Source organism: Gallus gallus, chromosome 16 (genome assembly GCF_016699485.2).
Source record: "Gallus gallus isolate bGalGal1 chromosome 16, bGalGal1.mat.broiler.GRCg7b, whole genome shotgun sequence".
NCBI classification, from domain to species: Eukaryota; Metazoa; Chordata; class Aves; order Galliformes; family Phasianidae; genus Gallus; species Gallus gallus.
The window spans coordinates 1965661-1986189 of record NC_052547.1 but is presented as its reverse complement, the minus strand read 5'-3'; the positions used below and the strand labels follow the sequence as shown (position 1 = coordinate 1986189).

At 66.1% G+C, this 20529-nt stretch overlaps 1 protein-coding gene across 1 annotated transcript in view; it reads right to left on the bottom strand.

Annotated features, from left to right (window-relative positions):
* Positions 1-40: 40 nt before the first annotated feature.
* The window catches only part of LOC107050659 (valine--tRNA ligase-like), a gene marked incomplete at its 3' end in the record, with an annotated part of 79785 nt that continues 59296 nt past the window's right edge, over positions 41-20529 (bottom strand). The window contains exons 15-18 of the mRNA XM_046901513.1: positions 20244-20361; positions 16240-16310; positions 11727-11852; positions 41-169 (exon numbers count right to left, since the gene is read on the bottom strand). Of these exons, the coding sequence (XP_046757469.1) occupies positions 41-169; positions 11727-11852; positions 16240-16310; positions 20244-20361 (444 nt within the window). The remainder of the gene's footprint in view (positions 170-11726; positions 11853-16239; positions 16311-20243; positions 20362-20529) is intronic.

Genomic DNA, 20529 nt, shown 5'->3' with positions numbered 1-20529 from the left:
CCCCCCCACCCCCCATTCCCCCCCCTGCCCCCCATCCCCCCCCCCACCCCCCATGGCCCCCCACCTCCAGACTGATCCCCTCGATGACATCCAGTGGGTCGATGACGTTCCCCAGGGATTTGCTCATCTTCCTCCCGTGGGCGTCCCGCACGATGGCGTGCAGATACACCTGGGGGGGGGGGGGCACCACTTCACCCCCAGACCCCCAAAGACCCCCCCAAAAAAGCCCCCCAAAATACCTCCACAACCCCCCAAACACCCCCCCAAGGAGCCCCCCCAAACATCCCCCAAAGAGCACCCCAGAAGCCCCCGAAAGCCCCCCCAAAGAGCCCCACAAAAGAGCCCCCCAAAATCCCTACAGAGACCCCAAAACACCCCCCAAAGACCCCCCCAAAAAAGCCCCCCCAAATACCGCCACAACCCCCCAAACACCCCCCCAAGGAGCACCCCCAAACATCCCCCTAAAGAGCACCCCAGAAGCCCTCCAAAGCCCCCCCAAAGAGCCCCCAAAGACCCCCCAGAAGAGCCGACCAAAGACCCCCCAAAACCCCCCTATAGCCCCCCGAAAGAGCCCCCCCAAACATCCCCCAAAGAGCACCCCAGAAGCCCCCCAAAGCCCCCCCAAAGAGCCCCACAAAACAGCCCCCCCAAAACGCCTACAGAGACCCCCAAAGACCCCCAAAAGAGCCCCCCAAAAGACCCCCCCAAAACCCCCCAAAGACCCTCCAGAACCCCACCAGAACCCCCCAAAGACCCCCCAAAAGAGCCCCCCCAAACATCCCCCTAAAGAGCCCCCCAAAGCCCCCCCAAAAGACACCCCAGAGCCCCCCAAAACCCCTACAGAGACCCCCGAAGACCCCCAAAAGAGTCGCCCAAAAGACCCCCCCAGGACCCCCCAAAGACCCCCCCAAACATCCCCCAAAGAGCACCCCAGAAGCCCCCCAAAGCCCCCCCAAAGAGCCCCACAAAAGAGCCCCCCAAAATCCCTACAGAGACCCCAAAACACCCCCCAAAGAGCCCCCCAAAAAAGCCCCCCCAAATACCGCCACAACCCCCCAAACACCCCCCCAAGGAGCCCCCCCAAACATCCCCCTAAAGAGCACCCCAGAAGCCCCCCAAAGCCCCCCGCAAAGACCCCCCAGAACTCCCCAAAGAGCCCCCCAGAACATCCCCCTAAGAGCACCCCAGAAGACCCCCAAAGCCCCCCCAAAGAGCCCCCCAAAACAGCCCCCAGAGCCCCCCCAAAACCCCTACAGAGAACCCCAAAGACCCCCTAAGAGTCCCCAAAAACCCCCCCAAACATCCCCTAAAGAGCACCCCAAAAGCCCCCCCAAAAAAAACCCCCAAACATCCCCTAAAGAGCACCCCAGAAGCCCCCCAAAGACCCCCAAAGAGCCCCCCAAAAGACACCCCAGAGCCCCCCCAAAACCCCTACAGAGACCCCCAAAGCCCCCCCAAAGAGCCCCCCAAAGAACCCCAAAGACCCCCCAGAAGAGCCGACCAAAGACCCCCCAGAACCCCCCTATAGCCCCCCGAAAGAGCCCCCCCAAACATCCCCCTACAGAGTACCCCAGAAGCCCCCCAAAGCCCCCCAAAAGAGCCCCCCAAAACAGCCCCCCCAAACCCCTACAGAGACCCCCAAACACCCCCCAAAAGACCCCCCGAGAACTCCCCAAAGACCCCCAAAAGAGCCCCCCCAAACATCCCCCTACAGAGCACCCCAGAAGCCCTCCAAAGACCCCCCAAAGAGCCCCCCCAAACAGCCCCCAGAGCCCCCCCAAAACCCCTACAGAGACCCCCGAAGACCCCCAGAACCCCCCAAAGAGCCCCCCCAAACATCCCCCTACAGAACACCCCAGAAGCCCCCCAAAGCCCCCCCAAAGAGCCCCACAAAACAGCCCCCCCAAAACGCCTACAGAGACCCCCAAAGACCCCCAAAAGAGCCCCCCAAAAGACCCCCCCAAAACCCCCCAAAGACCCTCCAGAACCCCACCAGAACCCCCCAAAGACCCCCCAAAAGAGCCCCCCCAAACATCCCCCTAAAGAGCCCCCCAAAGCCCCCCCAAAAGACACCCCAGAGCCCCCCAAAGAGCCCCCCCAAACATCCCCCTAAAGAGCACCCCAGAAGCCCCCCAAAGCCCCCCCAAAGAGCCCCCCAAACATCCCCCAAAGACCCCCCAGAAGAGCCGACCAAAATACCTCCACAACCCCCCAAACACCCCCCCAAGGAGCCCCCCCAAACATCCCCCTAAAGAGCACCCCAGAAGCCCCCCAAAGCCCCCCCAAAGACCGCTCAGAACCCCCCAAAGAGCCCCCCAAACATCCCCCAAAGAGCACCCCAGAAGCCCCCCAAAGCCCCCCAAAAGAGCCCCCCAAAGGAGCCCCCCCAAAATCCCTACAGAGACCCCAAAACACCCCCCAAAGACCCCCCCAAAAAAGCCCCCCAAAATACCTCCACAACCCCCCAAATGCCCCCCCAAGGAGCCCCCCCAAACATCCCCCTAAAGAGCACCCCAGAAGCCCCCCAAAAGAGCCCCCCCAAAGAGCCCCACAAACATCCCCCAAAGACCCCCCAGAAGAGCCGACCAAAGACCCCCCAGAACCCCCCTACAGCCCCCCGAAAGAGCCCCCCCAAACATCCCCCAAAGAGCACCCCAGAAGCCCTCCAAAGCCCCCCAAAACAGCCCCCCAAAACAGCCCCCCCAAACCCCTACAGCGACCCCCAAACACCCCCCAAAAGACCCCCCGAGAACTCCCCAAAGACCACCAAAAGAGCCCCCCAAAACAGCCCCCCCAAAACGCCTACAGAGACCCCCAAAGACCCCCAAAAGAGCCCCCCAAAAGACCCCCCCAAAACCCCCCAAAGACCCTCCAGAACCCCACCAGAACCCCCCAAAGACCCCCCAAAAGAGCCCCCCCAAACATCCCCCTAAAGAGCCCCCCAAAGCCCCCCCAAAAGACACCCCAGAGCCCCCCCAAAACCCCTACAGAGACCCCCGAAGACCCCCAAAAGAGTCCCCCAAAAGACCCCCCAAAGACCCCCCCAAACATCCCCCTAAGAGCACCCCAGAAGCCCCCCAAAGCCACCCCAAAGAGCCCCACAAAAGAGCCCCCCAAAATCCCTACAGAGACCCCAAAACACCCCCCAAAGAGCCCCCCAAAAAAGCCCCCCCAAAATACCGCCACAACCCCCCAAATGCCCCCCCAAGGAGCCCCCCCAAACATCCCCCTAAAGAGCACCCCAGAAGCCCCCCAAAGATGCCCCAAAGACCCCCCAGAACCCCCCAAAGAGCCCCCCCAAACATCCCCCTAAAGAGCACCCCAGAAGCCCCCCAAAGCCCCCGCAAAGACCCCCCAGAACTCCCCAAAGAGCCCCCCAGAACATCCCCCTAAGAGCACCCCAGAAGACCCCCAAAGCCCCCCCAAAGAGCCCCCCAAAACAGCCCCCAGAGCCCCCCCAAAACCCCTACAGAGAACCCCAAAGACCCCCAAGAGTCCCCAAAAACCCCCCCAAACATCCCCTAAAGAGCACCCCAAAAGCCCCCCCAAAAAAAACCCCCAAACATCCCCTAAAGAGCACCCCAGAAGCCCCCCAAAGACCCCCAAAGAGCCCCCCAAAAGACACCCCAGAGCCCCCCCAAAACCCCTACAGAGACCCCCAAAGCCCCCCCAAAGAGCCCCCCAAAGAACCCCAAAGACCCCCCAGAAGAGCCCCCAAAGACCCCCCAGAACCCCCCTATAGCCCCCCAAAAGAGCCCCCCCAAACATCCCCTACAGAGTACCCCAGAAGCCCCCAAAGCCCCCCAAAAGAGCCCCCCAAAACAGCCCCCCCAAACCCCTACAGAGACCCCCAAACACCCCCAAAAGACCCCCCGAGAACTCCCCAAAGACCCCCAAAAGAGCCCCCCAAAACAGCCCCCCCAAAACGCCTACAGAGACCCCCAAAGACCCCCCCAAAACCCCCCAAAGACCCACCAGAACCCCACCAGAACCCCCAAAGCCCCCCCAAAGAGCCCCCCCAAACATCCCCCTAAAGAGCCCCCCAAAGCCCCCCCAAAAGAGCCCCCCAAAAGACACCCCAGAGCCCCCCAAAACCCCTACAGAGACCCCCAAAGACCCCCAAAAGAGCCCCCCAAAAGACCCCCCAGAACCCCCCAAAGAGCCCCCCAAAACATCCCCCAAAGAGCACCCCAGAAGCCCCCCAAAGCCCCCCCAAAGAGCCCCACAAAAGAGCCCCCCAAAATCCCTACAGAGACCCCAAAACACCCCCCAAAGACCCCCCCAAAAAAGCCCCCCCAAATACCTCCACAACCCCCCAAACACCCCCCCAAGGAGCCCCCCCAAACATCCCCCTAAAGAGCACCCCAAAGCCCCCCAAAGATGCCCCAAAGACCCCCCAGAACCCCCCAAAGACCCCCCCCAAACATCCCCCTACAGAACACCCCAGAAGCCCCCCAAAGCCCCCCCAAAGAGCCCCACAAAAGAGCCCCCCAAAACCCCTACAGAGACCCCAAAACACCCCCCAAAGACCCCCCCAAAAGAGCCCCCCAAAACAGCCCCCAGAGCCCCCCCAAAACCCCTACGGAGACCCCCAAAGACCCCCCCAAGCCCCCCCTCTCCCCCCCTAGGCCCCCCAAAACCCCCCTATAGCCCCCCAACCCCCCCCAAAGCCCCCCCTCAACCCCCCCAAAACCCCCTTCGGCCCCCCAAACCCCTCTATATCCCCCCAAACCCCCCCAAGACGCCCCAAAGACCCCCCAAACCCCCCTTCTCCCCCCTCAGATACCCCCCAAAGCCTCCCCAACCCCCCCCGATGCCCCAAAGACCCCCCCGAGCCCCCCCTCTCCCCCCATAGGCCCCCCAAAACCACCCTATAGCCCCCCAACCCTTCCCAAGACACCCCAAAGACCCCCCTCTCCCCCCCTAGGCCCCCCAAAACCCCCCTATAGCCCCCCAACCCCCCCCACGACCCCCCAAGGACCCCCCCAGCCCCCCAAAACCCCCCTATAGCCCCCCAACCCCCCCCACGACCCCCCAAGGACCCCCCCAGCCCCCCAAACCCCCCTATAGCCCCCCAACCCCCCCCAAGACGCCCCAAAGACCCCCCAAACCCCCCTTCTCCTCCCTCAGATACCCCCCAAAGCCTCCCCAACCCCCCCCGATGTCCCAAAGACCCCCACGACCCCCCAAGGACCCCCCCCAGCCCCCCAAACCCCCCTATAGCCCCCCAACCCTTCCCAAGACACCCCAAAGACCCCCCTCTCCCCCCCTAGGCCCCCCAAAACCCCCCTATAGCCCCCCAACCCTCCCCACGACCCCCCAAGGACCCCCCCAGCCCCCCAAAACCCCCCTATAGCCCCCCAACCCCCCCCCACGACCCCCCAAAGCCCCCCCTCACCCCCCCCTTAGCCCCCCAACCCCACTCAGATGCCCCAAAGAAACCCCAAACCCCCCCAAAAGGCCCCCTGACCCCCCACAACACCCCTAAACCGCCCCATGACCCCCCCCAGCCCCCCTCAGCCCCCAACCCCCCCCCCCCAAAGACCCCCAGACGCCCCAAAGCCCCCCCGAAGCCCCCCTCTCCCCCCCTCGGCCCCCCAAAACCCCCTTGTAACCCCCCAACCCCCCCCCAAAGACACCCCAAAGACCCCCCTCGGCCCCCCAAAACCCCCCTATAGCCCCCCAACCCCCCCCACGACCCCCAAGGACCCCCCTCGGCCCCCCAAAACCCCCCTATAGCCCCCAACCCCCCCCAAAGCCCCCCCTCAACCCCCCCAAAAACCCCCTTCGGGCCCCCCAAAACCCCTCTATATCCCCCCAAACCCCTCCAAGACACCCCAAAGACCCCCCAAGCCCCCCTTCTCCCCCCTCAGATACCCCCCAAAGCCCCCCCAACCCCCCCCGATGCCCCAAAGACCCCCCCAAGCCCCCCCTCTCCACCCATAGACCCCCCAAACCCCCCTATAGCCCCCAACCCCCCTCAGATGCCCCAAAGAACCCCCAAACCCCCCTATAGCCCCCCAACCCCTCCCAAGACACCCCAAAGACCCCCCCCAATCCCCCCCTCTCCCCCCCCTATAGCCCCCCAACCCCCCCCAAGACACGGAAAGCCCCCCCCAAGCCCCCCCTCTCCCCCCCTAGGCCCCCCAAAACCCCCCTATAGCCCCCCAACCCCCCCCACGACCCCCCAAGGACCCCCCCCCAGCCCCCAAAACCCCCCTATAGCCCCCCAACCCCCTCCCAAAGACACCCCAAAGACCCCCCTCTCCCTCCCTCGGCCCCCAAAAACCCCCCTATAGCCCCCAGAGCCCCCCCAAGACACCCCAAAGCCCCCCCTCTCCCCCCCTAGGCCCCCCAAAACCCCCCTATAGCCCCCAAACCCCACCCAAAACACCCCCACCCCCCCCCCCAAATCCCCCCCCCACGACCCCCCAATGCCCCCACGACCCCCCCCACAGCCCCCACCTCCCGGAAGGGCAGCTTCCCTGTCAGCGCCAGCCCCCCTATAGCCCCTCAACCCCCCCCAAGACACCCCAAAACCCCCCAACCCCCCCCCCACGACCCCCCAAGGACCCCCCCAGTCCCCCCCACGCCCCCCCCCAGCCCCCACCTCCCGGAAGGGCAGCTTCCCTGTGAGCACCAACCCCCCCCAAAACCCCCCTATAGCCCCCAAACCCCACCCAAAACACCCCCACCCCCCCCCAAATCCCCCCCCCACGACCCCCCAATGCCCCCCACGACCCCCCCAGCCCCCACCTCCCGGAAGGGCAGCTTCCCTGTCAGCACCAGCCCCTCCTTATAACCCCCTATAGTCCCCCAACCCCCCCAAGACACCCCAAAGACCCCCCAAACCCCCATCCAGACCCCCCAAAACCCCTCCTTAAAAGGCCCCCTCGACCCCCTCTCCCCCCCACGACCCCCCAAGGACCTCCCCACGACCCCCCAGCCCCCACCTCCCGGAAGGGCAGCTTCCTGGTCAGCTCCAGCCCCCCCCAAAGCCCCCTATAGCCCCCCACCCCCCCCCAAATTCCCCCCCCCACGACCCCCCACGACCCCCCACGACCCCCCCAATCCCCCCCACGCCCCCCCCAGCCCCCACCTCCCAGAAGGGCAGCTTCCCTGTCAGCACCAGCCCCTCCTTATAACCCCCTATAGCCCCCCAACCCCCCCCAAGACACCCCAAAGACCCCCCAAACCCCCATCCAGACCCCCCAAACCCCTCCTTAAAAGGCCCCCCCGACCCCCTCTCCCCCCCACGACCCCCCAAGGACCCCCCCACGACCCCCCCAGCCCCCACCTCCCGGAAGGGCAGCTTCCTGGTCAGCTCCAGCCCCCCCCAAAGCCCCCCTATAGCCCCCCACCCCCCCCCAAATTCCCCCCCCCACGACCCCCCACGACCCCCCACGACCCCCCCAATCCCCCCCACGCCCCCCCCAGCCCCCACCTCCCGGAAGGGCAGCTTCCCTGTCAGCACCAGCCCCCCCAAAACCCCCCTATAGCCCCCAAACCCCACCCAAAACACCCCCACCCCCCCCCAAATCCCCCCCCCACGACCCCCCAATGCCCCCCACGACCCCCCCAGCCCCCTCCTCCCAGAAGGGCAGCTTCCCTGTCAGCACCAGCCCCCCCAAAGCCCCCCAAATCCCCTCCCCACGACCTCCCATGACCCCCCCCGACCCCCCAATCCCCCCCCACGCCCCCCCCCAGCCCCCACCTCCCGGAAGGGCAGCTTCCCTGTCAGCACCAGCCCCCCCAAAACCCCCCTATAGCCCCCCCAAACCCCCCCAAATCCCCTCCCCACGACCCCCCCCGGACCCCCCCACGCCCCCCCCCAGCCCCCACCTCCCGGAAGGGCAGCTTCCCTGTCAGCACCAGCCCCTCCTTATAACCCCCTATAGCCCCCCAACCCCCCCCAAGACACCCCAAAGACCCCCCAAACCCCCATCCAGACCCCCCAAACCCCTCCTTAAAAGGCCCCCCCGACCCCCTCTCCCCCCCACGACCCCCCAAGGACCCCCCCAAGGACCCCCCCCAGCCCCCACCTCCCGGAAGGGCAGCTTCCCTGTCAGCACCAGCCCCCCCAAAACCCCCCTATAGCCCCCAAACCCCACCCAAAACACCCCCAACCCCCCCCAAATCCCCCCCCCACGACCCCCAAAACCCCCCAATCCCCCCCAAGGACCCCCCCCAGCCCCCTCCTCCCGGAAGGGCAGCTTCCCTGTCAGCACCAGCCCCCCCAAAACCCCCCTATAGCCCCCAAACCCCACCCAAAACACCCCCACCCCCCCCCAAATCCCCCCCCCACGACCCCCCAATGCCCCCCACGACCCCCCAGCCCCCTCCTCCCAGAAGGGCAGCTTCCCTGTCAGCACCAGCCCCCCCAAAGCCCCCCAAAGACCCCCCAAACCCCCCCAAATCCCCTCCGCACGACCCCCCATGACCCCCCCGACCCTCCAAGGACCCCCCCACGCCCCCCCCACAGCCCCCACCTCCCGGAAGGGCAGCTTCCCTGTCAGCACCAGCCCCTCCTTATAACCCCCTATAGCCCCCCAACCCCCCCCAAGACACCCCAAAGACCCCCCAAACCCCCATCCAGACCCCCAAACCCCTCCTTAAAAGGCCCCCCCGACCCCCTCTCCCCCCCACGACCCCCCAATCCCCCCCCAAGGACCCCCCCCAGCCCCCACCTCCCGGAAGGGCAGCTTCCCTGTCAGCACCAGCCCCCCCAAAACCCCCCTATAGCCCCCAAACCCCACCCAAAACACCCCCAACCCCCCCCAAATCCCCCCCCCACGACCCCCAAGGACCCCCCCACGCCCCCCCCCAGCCCCCACCTCCCGGAAGGGCAGCTTCCATGTCAGCACCAGCCCCCCCAAAACCCCCCTATAGCCCCCCAACCCCACCCAAAACACCCCCAACCCCCCCCAAAATCCCCCCCCCACGACCCCCCACGACCCCCCCAGCCCCCCCCTCGACCCCCCCCAGCCCCCACCTCCCGGAAGGGCAGCTTCCCTGTCAGCACCAGCCCCTCCTTATAACCCCCTATAGCCCCCCAACCCCCCCCAAGACACCCCAAAGACCCCCCAAACCCCCATCCAGACCCCCCAAACCCCTCCTTAAAAGGCCCCCCCGACCCCCTCTCCCCCCCCACGACCCCCCAATCCCCCCCCAAGGACCCCCCCAGCCCCCACCTCCCGGAAGGGCAGCTTCCTGGTCAGCTCCAGCCCCCCCCAAAGCCCCCCTATAGCCCCCCAACACCCCCCAAGACCCCCCAAACCTCCCCCCAAAAGGCCCCCCCGACCCCCTCTCCCCCCCCACGACCCCCCAATCCCCCCCCAAGGACCCCCCCCAGCCCCCTCCTCCCAGAAGGGCAGCTTCCCTGTCAGCACCAGCCCCCCCAAAACCCCCCTATAGCCCCCCAACCCCCCCCAAATCCCCCCCCCACGACCCCCCACGACCCCCCCAACCCCCCCCACGCCCCCCCCCAGCCCCCACCTCCCGGAAGGGCAGCTTCCCTGTCAGCACCAGCCCCCCCAAAACCCCCCATAGCCCCCCAACCCCACCCAAAACACCCCCAACCCCCCCCAAATCCCCCCCCCACGACCCCCCCCGGACCCCCCCACGCCCCCCCCCCAGCCCCCTCCTCCCGGAAGGGCAGCTTCCCTGTCAGCACCAGTCCCCCCAAAACCCCCCTATAGCCCCCCAACCCCACCCAAAACACCCCCAACCCCCCCCAAATCCCCCCCCCACGACCCCCCACGACCCCCCAAACCCCCCCCTCGACCCCCCCCCAGCCCCCACCTCCCGGAAGGGCAGCTTCCCTGTCAGCGCCAGCCCCCCTATAGCCCCTCAACCCCCCCCAAGACACCCCAAAGACCCCCCAAACCCCCCCCCACGACCCCCCCAATCCCCCCCACGCCCCCCCCAGCCCCCTCCTCCCGGAAGGGCAGCTTCCATGTCAGCACCAGTCCCCCCAAAACCCCCCTATAGCCCCCCAACCCCACCCAAAACACCCCCAACCCCCCCCAAATCCCCCCCCCTCGACCCCCCCCCAGCCCCCACCTCCCGGAAGGGCAGCTTCCCTGTCAGCGCCAGCCCCCCTATAGCCCCCCAACACCCCCCAAGACCCCCCAAACCTCCCCCCAAAAGGCCCCCCCGACCCCCTCTCCCCCCCCACGACCCCCCAAACCCCCCCCTCGACCCCCCCCCAGCCCCCACCTCCCGGAAGGGCAGCTTCCCTGTCAGCGCCAGCCCCCCTATAGCCCCCCAACACCCCCCAAGACCCCCCAAACCTCCCCCCAAAAGGCCCCCCCGACCCCCTCTCCCCCCCCACGACCCCCCAATCCCCCCCCAAGGACCCCCCCTAGCCCCCACCTCCCGGAAGGGCAGCTTCCCTGTCAGCACCAGCCCCCCCAAAACCCCCCTATAGCCCCTAAACCCCACCCAAAACACCCCCAACCCCCCCCAAATCCCCCCCCCACGACCCCCCCCGACCCCCCTCGGACCCCCCCACGCCCCCCCCAGCCCCCTCCTCCCGGAAGGGCAGCTTCCCTGTCAGCACCAGCCCCCCCAAAACCCCCCTATAGCCCCCCAACCCCACCCAAAACACCCCCAACCCCCCCCAAATCCCCCCCCCACGACCCCCCACGACCCCCCAAGGACCCCCCCACGCCCCCCCCCAGCCCCCACCTCCCGGAAGGGCAGCTTCCATGTCAGCACCAGTCCCCCCAAAACCCCCCTATAGCCCCCCAACCCCACCCAAAACACCCCCAACCCCCCCCAAATCCCCCCCCCACGACCCCCCACGACCCCCCAAACCCCCCCCTCGACCCCCCCCCAGCCCCCACCTCCCGGAAGGGCAGCTTCCCTGTCAGCACCAACCCCCCTATAGCCCCCCAACACCCCCCAAGACCCCCCAAACCTCCCCCCAAAAGGCCCCCCCGACCCCCTCTCCCCCCCCACGACCCCCCAATCCCCCCCAAGGACCCCCCACAGCCCCCACCTCCCGGAAGGGCAGCTTCCCTGTCAGCACCAGCCCCCCCAAAACCCCCCTATAGCCCCCAAACCCCACCCAAAACACCCCCAACCCCCCCCAAATCCCCCCCCCACGACCCCCCACGACCCCCCAAGGACCCCCCCACGCCCCCCCCCAGCCCCCACCTCCCGGAAGGGCAGCTTCCCTGTCAGCACCAGCCCCCCCAAAGCCCCCCAAAGACCCCCCAAACCCCCCCAAATCCCCTCCCCACGACCCCCCATGACCCCCCCCCGACCCCCCAACCCCCCCCACGCCCCACCCCAGCCCCCACCTCCCGGAAGGGCAGCTTCCCTGTCAGCACCAGCCCCCCCAAAGCCCCCCAAATCCCCTCCCCACGACCCCCCACGACCCCCCAATCCCCCCCCCAAGGACCCCCCCCAGCCCCCTCCTCCCAGAAGGGCAGCTTCCCTGTCAGCACCAGCCCCCCCAAAACCCCCCTATAGCCCCCCAACCCCCCCCAAGACCCCCCCCACGACCCCCAACGACCCCCCACGACCCCCCAAGGACCCCCCAAGGACCACCCCCAGCCCCCACCTCCCGGAAGGGCAGCTTCCCTGTCAGCACCAGCCCCCCCAAAACTCCCCTATAGCCCCCCAACCCCCCCCAGATGCCCCAAAGACCCCCCAAATCCCCTCCCCACGACCCCCCCCGACCCCCCAATCCCCCCCAAGGACCCCCCCCCAGCCCCCACCTCCCGGAAGGGCAGCTTCCCGGTCAGCGCCAGCGCCAGCATCACCATCCGGGCCACCCAGAAGAAGAGGATGTCGTGCCCCGTCTCCAGCAGCGTCCCCGGGTAGAACACCGACAGCTCCTCGCTCTGGGGGGGGTCGAGGGGGGGGTCGTTGGGGGGGAGGGGTCACCCCCCCCTCAGTGTCTCCCCCCTCCCCCCCTCCAGTGTCACCTCCCCCCCCCCCTTCCCCATGTCAACCCCCCCCATTAGAACACCGACAGCTCCTCGCTCTGGGGGGGGGGTCGAGGGGGGGGGGCGGCATTGAGGGGAGGGGTCACCCCCCCCCCCTCCCGGGTCACCTCACCTTTACCCCCCCCCCCCCTCAGTGTCCCCCCCTCCCCCCCCCGGGGTCACCCCCCCCCCCCCTCCCGGGTCACCTCACCTTTACCCCCCCCCCCTCAGTGTCCCCCCCTCCCCCCCCCCGGGGTCACCTCCCCCCCCCCCTTCCTCATGTCAACCCCCGCCCCCCCCCCATTAGAACACCGACAGCTCCTCGCTCTGGGGGGGGGCGTTGGGGGGACCTCAGTGTCACCTCCCCCCCCCGGGGTCACCTTCCCCCCCCAATGTCACCTCCCCCCCCCCCCCTTCCCCATGTCAACCCCCCCCCCCGGGTAGAACACCGACAGCTCCTCGCTCTGGGGGGGGGAGGGGGGGCGTTGGGGGGCGGGGGGGGTCACCACCCCCCGCCGGGTCACCTCACCTTTATGTGTCCCCCCCCAATGTCACCTCCCTCCCCCCCCCCCTCAGTGTCACCTCACCTTTACGTCCGCCCCCTCCAATGTCCCGTCCCCCCCCCCCCATTAGAACACCGGCAGCTCCTCACTCTGTGGGGGGGGTCGTTGGGGGGAGGGGTCACCCCCCCCCCCCTCCCGGGTCGCCTCACCTTCACCCCCCCCTCAGTGTCTCCCCCCTCCCCCCCCCGGGGTCACCTTCCCCCCCCAATGTCACCTCCCCCCCCCCTTCCCCATGTCAACCCCCCCCCATTAGAACACCGGCAGCTCCTCGCTCTGGGGGGGGGGGGCGTTGGGGGGACCTCAGTGTCACCTCCCCCCCCCGGGGTCACCTTCCCCCCCCAATGTCACCTCCCCCCCCCCCCTTCCTCATGTCAACCCCCGCCCCCCCCCCATTAGAACACCGACAGCTCCTCGCTCTGGGGGTCGGGGGAGGGGGGGGGTCGTTGGGGGGGAGGGGTCACCACCCCCCCCCGGGTCACCTCACCTTTACGTCCCCCCACCCCAATGTCACCACCCCCCCCCCCCCCCCGGGTCACCTCACCTTTATGTGTCCCCCCCCAATGTCACCTCCCTCCCCCCCCCCCTCAGTGTCACCTCACCTTTACATCCGCCCCCTCCAATTTCCCCCCTCCCCCCCCCCCCCATTAGAACACCGACAGCTCCTTGCTCTGGGGGGGGGTCGAGGGGGGGGGGCGGCATTGAGGGGAGGGGTCACCCCCCCCCCCCCTCCCGGGTCACCTCACCTTTACCCCCCCCCCCCCCTCAGTGTCCCCCCCTCCCCCCCCCCCGGGGTCACCCCCCCCCCCCCTCCCGGGTCACCTCACCTTTACCCCCCCCCCCTCAGTGTCCCCCCCTCCCCCCCCCCCCGGGGTCACCTCCCCCCCCCCCTTCCTCATGTCAACCCCCGCCCCCCCCCCATTAGAACACCGGCAGCTCCTCGCTCTGGGGGGGGGGGCGTTGGGGGGACCTCAGTGTCACCTCCCCCCCCCGGGGTCACCTTCCCCCCCCAATGTCACCTCCCCCCCCCCCCTTCCTCATGTCAACCCCCGCCCCCCCCCATTAGAACACCGACAGCTCCTCGCTCTGGGGGTCGGGGTGAGGGGGGGGTCGTTGGGGGGGAGGGGTCACCACCCCCCCTCCCGGGTCACCTCACCTTTATGTCCCCCACCCTCCAGTGTCACCTCCCCCCCTCCCGGGGTCACCTCCCCCCCCCCTTCCCCATGTCGACCACCTCCCGTGTTATCAGTGGGGCTCAGCGTTATCAATGGGGCTCAGGGTTATCAATGGGGCTCAGCGTTATCAGTGGGGCTCAGTGTTATCAATGGGATCAGTGGGGCTCAGGGTTATCAATGGGGCTCAGTGTTATCAATGGCATCAGTGGGGCGCAGTGTTATCAATGGGGCTCAGTGCCATCCATGGGCTCAATGGGATCAGTGGGGCACAATGGGATAACTGATATCAATGGGGCACAGTGTTACCAATGGGGCACAGCACAATCAATGGGGCTCTGTCTTATCAATGGGATCAGAGTTATCAATGGGGCTCAGCGTTATCAATGGGATCAGTGCGGTTCAGGGTTATCAATGGGATCAGTGTTATCAATGGGATCAATGTCATCAATGGGGCTCAGGGTTATCAATGGGATCAGTGGGGTTCACGGTTATCAATGGGGCACAGCACTATCAATGGGGCTCAGTGTTATCAATGGGGCTCAGTGCCATCAATGGGATCAGTGTTATCAGTGGGGCACAGCACTATCAATGGGGCACAGCACTATCAATGGGGCTCAGTGCTATCAATGGGGCTCAGGGTTATCAATGGGGCACAGCACTATCAATGGGGCTCAGTGTTATCAATGGGGCTCAGTGTTATCAATGGGATCAGTGGGGCACAGTGTCATCAATGGGGCATTGCACTATCAATGGGGCACAGTGTTACCAGTGGGGCTCAGTGTTATCAATGGGGCTCAGTGTTATCAATGGGGCACAGTGTTATCAATGGGGCTCAGTGTTATCAGTGGGGCTCAGTGTTATCAATGGGATCAGTGGGGCTCAGGGTTATCAATGGGATCAGTGTTATCAATGGGATCAGTGGGGCTCAGGGTTATCAATGGGGTTCAGTGTTATCAATGGGGCACAGTGTTATCAATGGGGCTCAGTGTTATCAGTGGGGCTCAGTGTTATCAATGGGATCAGTGGGGCTCAGGGTTATCAATGGGGCACAGTGTTATCAATGGGATCAGTGGGGTGCAGTGTTATCAATGGGGCTCAGTGGGGCGCAGTGTTATCAATGGGGCTCAGCGTTATGAATGGCATCAGTGGGGCGCAGTGTTATCAGTGGGGCTCAGTGCCATCCATGGGCTCAGTGGGATCAGTGGGGCACAATGGGATAACTGTTATCAATGGGGCACAGTGTTACCAATGGGGCACAGCACAATCAATGGGGCTCTGTCTTATCAATGGGATCAGAGTTATCAATGGGGCTCAGCGTTATCTATGGGATCAGTGCGGTTCAGGGTTATCAATGGGATCAGTGTTATCAATGGGATCAATGTCATCAATGGGGCTCAGGGTTATCAATGGGATCAGTGGGGTTCACGGTTATTAATGGGGCACAGCACTATCAATGGGGCACAGCACTATCAATGGGGCTCAGTGTTATCAATGGGATCAGTGGGGCACAGTGTCATCAATGGGGCACTGCACTATCAATGGGGCACAGTGTTACCAATGGGGCTCAGTGTTATCAATGGGGCTCAGTGCTATCAATGGGGCTCAGGGTTATCAATGGGCCTCAGGGTTATCAATGGGATCAGTGGGGCTCAGGGTTATCAATGGGATCAGTGGGGTTCACGGTTATCAATGGGGCACAGCACTATCAATGGGGCTCAGTGTTATCAATGGGGCACAGTGTTACCAATGGGGCTTAGTGTTATCAATGGGGCTCAGTGCCATCAATGGGATCAGTGTTATCAGTGGGGCACAGCACTATCAATGGGGCACAGCACTATCAATGGGATCAATGTTATCAATAGGGCTCAGTGTTATCAATGGGATCAGTGGGGCTCAGGTTTATCAATGGGGCTCAGTGTAATCAACGGGGCTTAGTGTAATCAATGGGGCTCAGGGTTATCAATGCGGCACAGCGTTATCAATGGGGTACAGGGTTATCAATGGGGCTCAGTGTTATCAATGGGATCAGTGGGGCTCAGGGTTATCAATGGGATCAGTGTTATCAATGGGGCTCAGCGTTATCAATGGGGATCAGCACTATCAGTGGGGATCAGGGTTATCAATGGGATCAGTGTTATCAATGGGGCACAGTGTTATCAATGGGGTTCAGTGTTATCAATGGGGCACAGTGTTATCAATGGGGCTCAGTGTTATCAGTGGGGCTCAGTGTTATCAATGGGATCAGTGGGGCTCAGGGTTATCAATGGGATCAGTGTTATCAATGGGGCTCAGTGCTATCAATGGGGCTCAGGGTTATCAATGGGGCTCAGGGTTATCAATGGGATCAGTGGGGCTCAGTGTTAACAGTGGGGCTCAGTGCTATCAATGGGGCTCAGTGTTATCAATGGGATCAGTGGGGCTCAGTGTTAACAGTGGGGCTCAGTGCTATCAATGGGGCTCAGTGTTATCAATGGGATCAGTGGGGCACGATGGGAGAACTGTTCTGAATGGAGCGCAGTGGGGCAGCGCCCCCCATCCCCTCCGCCCCATATCTGCCCCATATCCCACCTGCTGCGGCCACCCGAAGATGGAGAAGGGGAACAGCCCGGAGGAGAACCACGTGTCCAGGACGTCCTCGTCTGCGCCCCACAAGTGACACGGCAGCGCCCCACAGCGCCCCGCCAGTGACCCATAAGTGACCCAGCAGTGACCCACAGCACCCCCGACCCCATAGCCCCCCAGAGTCTCCCCTGACCCCACAACCCCCCCTGACCCCGTAACCCCCCGACCCCACAGCCCCCACAACCCCCCCTGACCCCATAACCCCCCCTGACCCCATAGCCCCCATAACCCCAATAACCCCATAACCACCATCACCCCATACCCCCCCATAGCCCCATAACCCCCCATAGCCCCCCATTGCCCCCCCTGACCCCATAACCCCACCCCGACCCCCTAACCCCCCTAACCCCCCCCACCCCATAACCCCCCGCGACCCCATAACCCCCCCTGACCCCATAACCCCCATAGCCCCCCTGACCCCATAACCCCCCCTGACCCCATAGCCCCCCATAGTCTCCCCTGACCCCACAACCCCCCCTGACCCCATAGCCCCCATAACCCCCCATCACCCCATAACCCCCATCACCCCATAACCCCCCATAGCCTCCCCTAACCCCATAGCCCCCTGACCCCACAGCCCCCCCTGACCCCATAACCCTCCCAGACCCCATAGCCCCCATAACCCCCCATAACCCCATAACACCCATCACCCCATAACCCCCCATACCCCCCCCGACCCCATAACCCCCCCGACCCCATATCCCAACCTAAACTCACACCCTCCCGACCCCATAACCCCCTATCAACCCCCCCGACTCCATAACCCCCCATAGCCCCATAACCCCCATCACCCCATAACCCCCCCCCAACCCCATACCCCCACCCCATATCCCTGCTGACCCCACATAACCCCATAACCCCCATCACCTCATAACCCCCCATATCCCCACTCCACAGCGCTGACCCCATAACCCCCATCACCCCATACCCCCCCGACCCCATATCCCCACCCCACAGCGCTGACCTTATACCCCCATCACCCCATAACCCCCCATCACCCCATAACCCCCCCTGACCCCATACACCCCTCCGACCCCATACCCGCACCCCACAGCGCTGACCCCATAAACCCCCTGACCCCATAGCCCCATACCCCCCCCCGACCCCATACCCCCCCCGACCCCATATCCCCGCCCCACAGCGCTGACCCCACAACCCCCCCCTGACCCCACAACCCCCCCAGACCCCATAGCCCCCCCTGACCCCATACCCCCCCCGACCCCATATCCCCGCCCCACAGCGCGCGCCCCATAGCCCCCCCTGACCCCATAACCCCCATAACCCCCCATAACCCCATAACCCCCTCCGACCCCATGACCCCATACCCCCCCCCAACTCCAAAGCCCCCCCCGACCCCATATCCCCGCCCCACAGCGCTGACCCCATAGCCCCCCCTGACCCCACAACCCCCCATAGCCCCACAACCCCCCCTGACCCCATAGCCCCCCATATCCCCGCCCCACAGCGCCGACCCCATAACCCCCCATAGCCCCACAACCCCCCATAGCCCCACAACCCCCCCTGACCCCATATCCCCGCCCCACAGCGCCGACCCCATAACCCCCCATAGCCCCACAACCCCCCATAGCCCCACAACCCCCCCTGACCCCATATCCCCGCCCCACAGCGCTGACCCCATAACCCCACATAGCCCCACAACCCCCCATAGCCCCACAACCCCCCCCCGACCCCATATCCCCGCCCCACAGCGCGGGCCCCATAACCCCACATAGCCCCACAACCCCCCCGACCCCATATCCCCGACCCCATAACCCTCCCTGACCCTATAGCCCCCCATATCCCCGCCCCACAGCGCCGACCCCATAACCCCCCATAGCCCCACAACCCCCCCGACCCCATATCCCCGACCCCATAACCCCCCCTGACCCCATAGCCCCCCATATCCCCACCCCAAAGCGCGGGCCCCATAACCCCCATCACCCCATACCCCCCCCGACCCCATACCCCTCCTGACCCCATAACCCCCCATAGCCCCACAACCCCCCATAGCCCCACAACCCCCCCTGACCCCATACCCCCCCGACCCCATACCCCCTGACCCCATAGCCCCCATAACCCCCCATAACCCCATAACCCCCTCCGACCCCATGACCCCATACCCCCCCCCAACTCCAAAGCCCCCCCCGACCCCATATCCCCGCCCCACAGCGCTGACCCCATAGCCCCCCCTGACCCCACAACCCCCCATAGCCCCACAACCCCCCCTGACCCCATATCCCCGCCCCACAGCGCCGACCCCATAACCCCCCATAGCCCCACAACCCCCCATAGCCCCACAACCCCCCCTGACCCCATATCCCCGCCCCACAGCGCCGACCCCATAACCCCCCATAGCCCCACAACCCCCCCGACCCCATATCCCCGACCCCATAACCCCCCCTGACCCCATAGCCCCCCATATCCCCACCCCAAAGCGCGGGCCCCATAACCCCCATCACCCCATACCCCCCCCGACCCCATACCCCTCCTGACCCCATAACCCCCCATAGCCCCACAACCCCCCATAGCCCCACAACCCCCCCTGACCCCATACCCCCCCGACCCCATACCCCCCTGACCCCATAGCCCCCATAAGCCCCCATAACCCCATAACCCCCTCCGACCCCATGACCCCATACCCCCCCCAACTCCAAAGCCCCCCCCGACCCCATATCCCCGCCCCACAGCGCTGACCCCATAGCACCCCCTGACCCCATAACCCCCCATAGCCCCACAACCCCCACCCTGACCCCATAGCCCCCCCCCCCCATAACCCCCCATAGCCCCACAACCCTCCCCTGACCCCATAGCCCCCCCTGACCCCATAACCCCCCATAGCCCCACAACCCCCCCCGACCCCATAGCCCCCCATATCCCCGCCCCACAGCGCTGACCCCATAACCCCACATAGCCCCACAACCCCCCCGACCCCATATCCCCGACCCCATAACTCCCCCTGACCCCATAGCCCCCCATATCCCCGCCCCACAGCGCTGACCCCATAACCCCCATCACCCCATACCCCCCCTGACCCCATAACCCCCCATAGCCCCACAACCCCCCGACCCCATAGCCCCCCATATCCCCACCCCAAAGCGCGGGCCCCATAACCCCCATCACCCCATACCCCCCCCGACCCCATACCCCTCCTGACCCCATAACCCCCCATAGCCCCACAACCCCCCCTGACCCCATACCCCCCCGACCCCATACCCCCCTGACCCCATAGCCCCCATAACCCCCCATAACCCCATAACCCCCCCCGACCCCATGACCCCATACCCCCCCCCAACTCCAAAGCCCCCCCCGACCCCATATCCCCGCCCCACAGCGCTGACCCCATAGCCCCCCCTGACCCCACAACCCCCCATAGCCCCACAACCCCCCCTGACCCCATAGCCCCCCATATCCCCGCCCCACAGCGCCGACCCCATAACCCCCCATAGCCCCACAACCCCCCATAGCCCCACAACCCCCCCTGACCCCATATCCCCGCCCCACAGCGCGGGCCCCATAACCCCCCATAGCCCCACAACCCCCCCGACCCCATATCCCCGACCCCATAACCCCCCCTGACCCCATAGCCCCCCATATCCCCACCCCACAGCGCTGACCCCATAACCCCACATAGCCCCACAACCCCCCCGACCCCATATCCCCGACCCCATAACTCCCCCTGACCCCATAGCCCCCCATATCCCCGCCCCACAGCGCTGACCCCATAACCCCCATCACCCCATACCCCCCCTGACCCCATAACCCCCCATAGCCCCACAACCCCCCGACCCCATAGCCCCCCATATCCCCGCCCCACAGTGCTGACCCCATAACCCCCATCACCCCATACCCCTCCCGACCCCATACCCCTCCTGACCCCATAACCCCCCATAGCCCCACAACCCCCCCCGACCCCATATCCCCGCCCCACAGCGCGGGCCCCATAAGCTCACCCTGCATCAGACGGACGCTGTGGGGCGGCACTCCGAACTCTTTGGCCGCTTTCAGCCGCGCCTCCGCCTCCGTACGGCCGCACACCCACGGCCCGTCCGCCGCCTGCCCCATAGCGACCCATAGCGACCCATAGACAGACATTCAGACACACAGCCCAGCCCCAGAGCGACCCATAGCGACCCATAGACAGACATTCAGACACACAGCCCTGCCCCATAGCGACCCATAGCGACCCATAGACAGACATTCAGACACACAGCCCAGCCCCAGAGCGACCCATAGCGA